Raw genomic sequence first — 9,397 nt, 5'->3', positions numbered from 1 at the left:
AAACAAGCAGAGATGTTTGGTAGAAATCATACACTGAGAACACATTACTTTGATTTTCTGATGGATAAAAGTTTTTTTTGTTTGTTTCTTTTTCATTAGCTCTTTGGATCCTGCCACTGAATTCACTGAATTTAAAATTGCGCGTGAACTCGTCTGTAAACAAAAATAATTATGTCTGTATCTAAGGGGCATGAAGAACTCCAGGCTCCACATTAGATGGCTGTATTCACAGGTGCATAATTACTAATCGTCTGGCTTTCTATTAAAATTAGTTACAACCCATTTAGCGTTCGCATCTGAATCCACACACGGCGGAAAACCGCCGCCGCACACTGCGCTTCAGGCCGCCATCCAATCAGTGATGTCACAGCGGGTTTTTTTTCCCATCATCGGACGAAGGGCAACACCCGCTGTGACATCACTGATTGGGGTGCGGACAGAGGTACAACATGCTTGACAGTTTTGACCCGCAGAAAGACATGTAGCAGCATGCGTGTGTGTGAATCTGGGTTTAAACAATGGTAGTTTGTAGTAGTGCATAATTCTTCAGTCTCATGTGTCACCAGGAAACATGTCTTTCAGGGAGGCAAAACAGTGGGACCATTGTGGTAGCGCTAAATGTCAGATGGAACCTGATCCACTTAAAAAGCCAAGGCAATCGGAGTCTGGTCGGAGCTGAATGGCTGAGTTCATTACACCCTCTTACAGGAAGGGATGTGGGTTCTCAGGAAAGATCATAGGGATTGCGCTGGCATCATGTCAGCACGTTGCCTGGGTCTTTGCCTGAAACGGAGGCGTGTACTTTACCCTAATTCTACTGTATGTTAGCTTTTGAGACACAAAGTCTGGGGGAAAGTATTCTACCAGACCTAATGTTCTCAAAAATCTTTCAAATTAAGGAATGTGCGTTTAATTTTTAATTTAAGCTAATTATAATTTATAACTTCAGATAGATTGCTAAGGTCTTCTCTGTCATTAAAAGGCTAATGAAGTTTGAAATATTGGGTACTTGCAGAGCTGCAGCAACCAAGGGCAGTACATCTACTTTTAAAATTTAACAATCATCTTGAAAAACTGCAATAAAATTATAAAGCCAGTATATTCCTTTGAAAAACTTGAGCTGATATTTGTGGCTTCATTTCCAGAGAGCTCGCTGAGCCTGCCAACTGGAATTTTGGTGCGCCACCACAGGCAGCTTGGCAAACAAAGGCGCCGTCCTGAACTACACGAGACATTCAACACAACTAATTCAAAACAAAATGTGACGACTGGTCATGCTTAGACCCATCAAAAACTTTCTTTCTGAGATGAATCCTCTTGTCGTTGGTGTGATGCATTATGGGAGGGGAAAGGCAGAAAGGAGGAGCTTCTTAGTTGTCTTTTTTAGGCAAGAAGCTGAGGATAAATTCACCCACACCGAGGAAGTAGATCACCTGGGCAATGCCAAACAGAGGCGCGATGACCAAAGCTCGACAGTAGGCTCCCTTCAGGAAGGCTGATGGACCCTCGTTACGCATGATTTTCCTGAAGTGCAAACGAAAAAGGCCATTACATAAAATGAAACACACAACCAGCACTAGTCATGTGACAGTAAACATGGTGGTGGTCCACGCACGCTGTAGCGGCAAAGACATAATGAGGTCACCTGATACAGTCAGTCACTCCGCTGTATGTGTCTTCTGTGCTCCCTCGGTTCAGAGACTGCAGTCGGGTCTTTATAACTGCAACACAAAGGGTTCAGGTGAATATATAACCTCAAGTGTCAGCGCACACGTTGCTGCTCACGTTCCCACTGCTCACCATCAACAGGGTTGACAGCAACAGCCGCTGTGCTCCCTGCAAGGCAGCCTGAAACAAACGAGACGTAGAAAGGAGCCGGGCCGTCTACGCCTTTTTTACCCAGGTTATTCAGGTTGGCAAAAAGCGGGAAATAGATGATGGAGAAAGGGACGTCCCTACAAAAAGACAGAAATATAAAAATCACTGTGAGTCATAAGAAATTCATTATAGATTGCTGGTAAACCTGGTCGGGTCATATTTTTTACCTGAGCAATGTGGCACCAAGACCTTTATACAGCCCAGCGATGCCCTTTTCCCTCAGTAATTCTCTAGTGAGCTGCATGGCTGTTGGAGACTTGGTCTCAACAGCACCTGCTGCCACCGTCTCTGGCATCAGCTTCCTCTGAGCAGCTACAACATGAAGAGGCGCAACATTAATTGCAGAAAATATTTAATGAAAAAAATACTACAAATCACCAAACGTTAAGAACAAATAGATGAACACCAAAAAGGGAGCTAGGATAAAACAGTTGTAATCTCTGGCTTGACCACATGAGGCCACTGTTTCTCCAGTGTGTCACCAGTTCTTTATTTCCTCTTACCAATTCGTCCAGCATCTTGGAGCTGGATTTTCAGCATCTCCATAGGAGTTGTGACGATAACCTACAACAAAAGCAGAATAAATGCATCAAGTACACTTACGAAAATATTTATACGAAATATATTTATGATGACAGATGCTGATGCAACTCATTTTAAAGACAGCGTTTAAAATCGAACAGTACTGAGAGTGTCGGGAAAAATGTGCGTCCGGTGTAAATCTACTGGCATCCATTAGCTGAATGACGACTCTTGTTTTCTTCTGTAATCCACACAGTAGTAACTAGTTAACTGGATTAAGGGTGAGATGGCCAGTGTTCTCAGCTACAATCTTAATCCAAGGTCTGCAACACTTAATCTAATCACGCTCCTTAGGCTCGAAGCCTTTACCCTCATTGACAACAAGCGTTTCCCTCTGACTCACTCACACGGCGCATATGGCCAAGCACTCTCACAACGTCTTATCTGATCACTCAGGTCTAGCTGCCAGTGTATCACCTGCTGACAGGACAGCATTTCGGTGATTAGAAATCATTCATTAAAACAGAACGCAACGGGTCACATTCAGACCACAGATAACGTAATCTACTGGGACAAACTCCAAGCACGTTTCACGCTGGCTCATGTACGACTCTTACTTAATGTGGTCGCTGCTAATTCTAGCTGCAGGGAAAGACAAATGAGGCAGCGGCTGAGGCCCGGAGGTTTGTACGTGATCTGACAGTGGCGCTAAAGTTCCAGATGGAGGACAGGAGGATGCAATTAAAGCAGCACTTCACTCACTCACCTGGCATGTACCTGCCCCACACCCAGCCATCATCTCTTTGACCAGAGTGAGTTTTCTGGAGGGAAAAGAGAAAGATCAGATTAAATAACGCAACCACGGTGACTTGCCTGAGAGCCAGGCAACTTTATTTCCACAGTCCCTAAAAAAGGATTTGTCACCACCAGAGCCAGTGATGCTAATCTTTGTCTTCCATATCAACATGTCAGGCACAAGGGCAGATTAATAATTCACAAGGTACACAGCTGGGCCAGACAAGTCAATCATTCATCAGCCTCCATGCTTGTCACCATAGCGATGGAGATAGATGGCCCAGAAAGCTCCAGGGTTTATCTTCCCACACTGTGCTCAGGGTGGACAACAGGCGCTTGCTTCCAGCAGCTCCAGTTGCTAATGTTTGACACGTGATACCATTATGTGCTAATTTTACTTGGTAATATGATTCGAGGCAGAACTTCCACTGACAAGTCGCTCTGTATATATAAACCAGACGGTTAACAAACCAACACGAAGCGCTCGGGGCCTCGGAGGAGATGAGAGGTTGAGGATTAACTGGAGCCTTGGTGAGAATACAGACGGCTAATGTGTCAGGTTATATATCTTAGTAAACACGCCAGTTAATCACAGTGTGAATGAGAGGAGCGGGGCGTGTGTCTCAGTCAGTCTGTTAGCGCTTTCATGCCTTACCCATCCTTAGAGAGGTGATGCCTGAAGAAGTCATTAGCAGCCAATTTGATGGCTTTCTCTGGCGTGACTAGTGTTAAGTTCACTGCAGCTCCTGGGAGGATAAAAAAGGACAGAGGGCAAGAAAGAGAGCCACAAAGAAGAAAAAGAAAAAGAGAGCAAAGAAAATGAGGTGTTTTACAGTGGATGGTTTTTCCACATAATTGCCTGAGAAGTCAGACACAGATGGCTGCATTTGATGTCTGTAGCCTGGGTGTTGAGCTAAAATTAAAGTTCCTATGCTGCCCAACAGCTCCGATGCTCTAATTTTACACTGGTCTTACACTTGAGTGAGTTCACACATTAATCACAAGTATCTCCAGTCAAAGTTAAACATCTTCCCCTTACCTCGGTACATCCCAAAATACCCTTCTGACCGGATGGTCTTAATAAGGCAGTCTGACCTGAAACACAAACAAAAACAGTTGTGGTATGTGAGTCAAAGTGCTGCCTGACAAGTTGATTAATTCTGTCTACGGTCCAGCAGTGACATTTCTGTGAGCTTTAATAAAATACAAAAATGTCATACATGCTGGTGTAAAGGCGAGATCCATTTTGCTGGTTTTGCAGACGGGTCTTGGCCAGGTCAATGGGAAACACACAGGTCACTCCGATTAGGCCAGCGATCCCCCCATTGATCAATTTGGCAGGCAAACTGGACGAAGGTGATGCAGGGAAAGAGCATGAGATGTGCAAGGTCGCTGATTTGGAAAACACCAACATTTTGCTGCAAACCTCATTCAGCCTTACCTGATCTGCTTGTCAGCCATTTATCCCAAGCCCCGGCAGGTCAAAGTTCAATGTGTCTGTTGGTCTGTCACTCGGGTGAGCTCTTTTCTTTTTTGATGTTTGTTAGAGTCGTGTTACGCTGTCCGGGTTTAATTATGTGGCGGGGGCTATTGTTTGTCCTTTCGTCCGTGGGCAGTTGTTAGTTAGTCAGTTAGTTAGTAGTGATCTGTAAAGATACAGAAAAGAACCTGTTCACATGTAATATGAATGAAGTTAACAGACATGAAACAGAGCATTAGAACATTTCAAAATTTGCAATGAAGCAATGATGGCTCCACAAACATTTCAACATGGTTTTGGTTTAGTAACAACAAGACCATGACTGTTTTATTTTACTTTTCATGTAACTGGCTGATCTGAACATGTCAGGAAACAGTGAAACCTCGCAATTCACAATATCCTAAATTCCACATTTGTCTGCTTCTGTCTGGAGCAATTTTTAATACACAAACACAGAGGTCATCTAAAACTAAAAGTGCAACTCCCCTGACTATACAGCTACAAGCATTTTAGTTTAGTTTGTTTTAAAAATGCAGACAGATAAAAGACGTTACTGTTCGTCAATGGCTGAAAAATGGGTTCTCAATTTATGGTGAAAGATGGTAACTGCAGTGACTCTGCAGTCGTGACTTCAGTGGTGAGTTCAGTCCACTCCCTGTAACCCATAATTCACCGAGACACTGTGCGCATGCTCACGCTAGTCTATGTCTAATTCTCTCATTCCTAAATTGAGCTTTTCCAAAAAACAGTCTCCAAACGTCCTGCTTCAATTTATGAACAAAGCCGGATGGTTGGTACGCTTAAAAAATGACATCTGACATGTTAAACTCACGAGCCTCAACTATTTGATAGACGATTATCAAATTTATTCCCCTGCTTTATCATCTAAAAAACAAAACTGTGTGTAAAACAAGGACAGGAGCACGTTCCCATAGTGAAGCACGGTGAGGCAGTGCTGCTGACAGCTCCCTTAAAATAGAGCCATCACTGTAGAGAGATTACTCTCTGTTGAACAGATCTGTCTGTCACCACTGGAGCATCTGTGTCGCGCGTGCCCTTGAACACTCCTGCTTTCTGCATAAGCACTTTCAGTGTGAAAATACTTTTATGGGACGCACAGTCGTCTGTATGCTAAAACTGCAATTTTGTAAAAAGCAGATGAAATACGGCTGATGTGGCCAAGATGCTCCCTATTTTTGGTACAGGACACTCTCAGTGTTAAAAAGATGCTTCCCATTTCCCTTTTCATTCTCTCCACCCCCTCCGTCCACCAATCACAGCCTGCCTCTGCGTGAGCAATCCGCCTCCTTCTCTTTCCTTCTCGCCAGCCCCCATCACCACTCCCATCACATATACTTAGACATCTCCCTCCTTCTCTACCATGCCTGCAGCTTTACCAGTCAACTTGAGTGTGTCTGCCACAAGACGTTCATCTGACCCCCGGCCACAGCCAGCCTGCCATGTCTTGTCATGACAATTGGAGTCTGTATGAAAACAAGCAACCCCAGTGTGTGTCCACGGCAAGACGCATCGCTCATCGACCGAATCTCCCAGCGAATTCCTTTTATTCTCACAAAACTGTCAGGAAACCGCAGCGGAACAAGTATTTCTTCTCTCTAGACTCCGCGAGAGCAGGCATGAGCTTTGAGGACATTTTTTAATTCACACTGCCGTCAGTAAAGAGAGCTACTTCTGCAAACCGTGTAAAAGTCAGCAATTCGAAAAACAGAAATGACTGAGAAGCTTCTTTATCAAACCAACAGACCACAAGAGACCTGAAACATCACACACTGAGGTCATATTTTGAGTTTGTACCACTACCACTGATAAGCACTGATGAGTAAACAACAGACGATAACGCAACCTGTGCAGGAACCTTGAACTGGACAACTTAAGCCAGCCCCCCCTGAACCTAAACCAGCCATGGGATGCATGCGTTAAAGAGCCAGACAGACAGCAGTCCAGATTTTGACCCTTGTTAATCATTTCGACTCGAGAGATGAGGCAATAAACTCTCTGCCTTACAGACAAGAACATGTGAATGATCCTTTATACAATATGTGTTGCTTCACCTGCGTAATCGCACAAAGTTGTTGCAGCGTGCTGTTTTGCATACTATTTATGAATGACAGTGGGTTTTATATGCAGTACGATCCGGTTAAAGAATAACAGAAGGGTCTGTACAAATAACATTCTCTCATCCATTTATTATTATGTGTTTAAGGCTAATAATGTAAAAGAAACCTATCGCTTCGTGCAGTTCGGAAAGATAAATTCGTAAATTCGGTGCATTTCTGAACAACTTTAAAATTTATACTGAAAACACAAAGAATTCCTATAAACGGCTTCATTTCTAAGTCATGATGAAGAACTTTTTAAAAGCAAGAGTAAGTTAACTAACTGAGCGATGCATGTACATACTGAGTTCATTCATAAATTCAGGAAAATTAGATGTTTTTGCTCCGGCGATGCAAATCAGCAACCGTACTGACAAAACTGGATCAGTGTAGAAATAACGCAGCTATATCCACGTTCATACTGCATACACACTACAGACAGACAGAAAAACTTAACCCTAAAGATATTGCAAATCAGGAGATGAATCCACTCCAGTTAATTTCCCATGCAAATGATACTTCTATCACTCAAATCTACCAGTAAAAGAATACCTTGTCCATCTCAGGTCCTCGGCTGCCTTCTCTGCTCTCAAATGCCAGCCGAGTACTTGAGGGTAAAGGTCTTGTGGACTCAACACAGTGAGTTTGGTGAAAGAAAAAAGGAAGTGAGTAGCGGTGGTGAGAAAGCACTCTGCTCACATGACTAGTTAAATAAGACAACTAAGGAAAATCACAAGGGCCGTCCTCATTAGCTCAGTAGAGGCTGCAGACACCAACGGTCCATCTGTCTCACATGGCTTGATTAATGCACTGAAAACACTGAGCCGTCAACAGGGGAGCTGCGCCGAGGACTGCTTCACACACACGACTGTGTTTCTGAAATCTTCTATCAAATGTCAAGTACTTCTCTAAGCTGTCAGAGGCTAGATCTAATATAAAGCTCAATCTGTCCAGTTTTACTTCCCTTTGGAGACATGATTAACTTCTGACTATTATTCAAATCTGCTGCAAACCTACCATTTGATAGCATTATCTCCAGATTGATATCTGGGCATATTTGTTGCATTCGTATTTTAAAGAGCATTTTAAATAGTCCCCCTACAATGACTGGTATTGTTCTTTACAACAGGGCCACAGGGGTAATTTTGCTATTGCCGTGCTTTTTTTTTTTTTTTTTATGTAGCAGCTTAAAAGGTGCCGTCTATTTTTAGACATCCACATCCGTGCAAGAATAAGAGATGAAATTTGTGGTGTCACATAAATCTGATTACTACTGCCTCTTCCTCTACAGCATCAGGATTATAAACCTAATGCCTACTTATGAAAGCTCTCTCGCAATCTCCATTTACAACCAGGAGGAGTGAGAGTTATGATCCGGGCACAGGAAATGCAATTTCTGCTACAGGTGCTCTACTCTTGAGTTTATATTGCAGCCATTCAACAATCATTCATAGTTGTTGTAATCACGTTCTGCAGATAACCGGCTGAATGGAGCTTTCAGGAAGGGGAAAAAGAAAAAAGCCTCTTCTGTGCGGAGGAGCGGTGTAGTGTTTAGCTGACACCACAGGCATCCCTGGTGGCCTGGTTTCTGGAGTCACCTGAGGCTTGTCTTTCTTCTCGGTTCTGTCTACATCTCAGTTTTCCTACGGCCTTGAGAAGGGAAGAAAAAACTACTGATGGTTGAATCTCCGTAGAAATAAAAGACTAATTCAGGATTAAAGTATCTAGTTACAGTTTGCAGATAAGGAGAATCTGCACAGCTCCGTGTCGTTCCCATTCAGCGGACATACACACTCACCTGCCAGTTCATTAGGTACACTATAGTGAAAACAAATGCATTCTAATATAAAAGTCCTGCGCTAAATCTTAACTTTGTGACGTTTTATATTGTAGATGGCAGTTTGCGGTGCTATTGAAATGGATTGTGTAGTACCAACACGTGTTTCTAATATGTTTTTTACGCTGGGCTAGTTTAACAGCACCACAAATTAGATCCTCCAAGATGATCATACAACTGATTCACCACCTTTCTTACAGTGTTTCAACATAAACTGAACATTTTAACAGTCATGAAGGAGGATTTAGTGCAGGACTGCTATGCTTATATATGACAGATATGTTTATCTTGTTCATCCTCTCTTCTTTTCTGTCTCTACAAGCCGGCCGGGTTAGAGACAGAAAGCAGACCGTCCCCCCCCCCCCCCCCCCCCCCCCCCCATATGAGCTGGGTTCTGGTCAAAGTTTCTTCCTGTTTAGTTTTTCCTTGACACCATTGCCTTAGTGCTTCCTCTGGAGGTTTCCAGCTGCAATTTTGCTAGCGTACCTAATGAAATGCCGAAGCTTGCAGATTAAATTTATATTCAGTACAAGGTTGATGCTGAATGATGGCAAACTCATGTTGTGAGCGTCGCAGCCATCAAGGCACAACAGTTCCAGGTGAAAGCACAGGATGTCACCCTACACCCAAGAATGGCTCACCTCATCAATTATTTCAAGGCAGTGGGAATGCTTCGTTGAAAGCTGCTTGGCATCGTCATAACCGGGAAAAGGGAGGAAAAGCTGATTGAATCAAAGATGCACTGCTGCAAGCTTGCATGATGCGCAG

The 9,397-nt window shown here is 43.4% G+C and overlaps 1 protein-coding gene across 1 annotated transcript; it reads right to left on the bottom strand.

The window, feature by feature from the left end:
• Window positions 1-413: 413 nt before the first annotated feature.
• slc25a22a (solute carrier family 25 member 22a) lies at window positions 414-4,485 on the bottom strand. The gene is made up of 9 exons (XM_084555745.1): window positions 4,416-4,485; window positions 4,235-4,290; window positions 3,851-3,941; window positions 3,167-3,221; window positions 2,382-2,442; window positions 2,046-2,190; window positions 1,801-1,955; window positions 1,646-1,721; window positions 414-1,524 (listed from the first exon to the last, which is right to left on the bottom strand). Coding segments are annotated over exons 1-9 (795 nt in total). The 5' UTR covers window positions 4,418-4,485; the 3' UTR covers window positions 414-1,370.
• Window positions 4,486-9,397: the final 4,912 nt, after the last annotated feature.

This window comes from Chelon labrosus (genome assembly GCF_963514085.1).
Source record: "Chelon labrosus genome assembly, chromosome: 11".
Classification (NCBI taxonomy): Eukaryota; Metazoa; Chordata; class Actinopteri; order Mugiliformes; family Mugilidae; genus Chelon; species Chelon labrosus.
The sequence above is the reverse complement of the archived record's forward strand: the minus strand, read 5'-3'. Positions and strand labels throughout refer to the sequence as shown.

What these genes read in the sequence shown, in the direction of transcription:
- slc25a22a (XM_084555745.1), bottom strand. An exon ending in CATCACCTCTCTAAGGATGG is followed by an intron (nt 3,222 to 3,850) that starts GTAAGGCATGAA and finishes TTTTCCCTCCAG; the next exon opens with AAAACTCACTCTGGTCAAAG. An exon ending in GTGGGGCAGGTACATGCCAG is followed by an intron (nt 2,443 to 3,166) that starts GTGAGTGAGTGA and finishes CTTTTGTTGTAG; the next exon opens with GTTATCGTCACAACTCCTAT.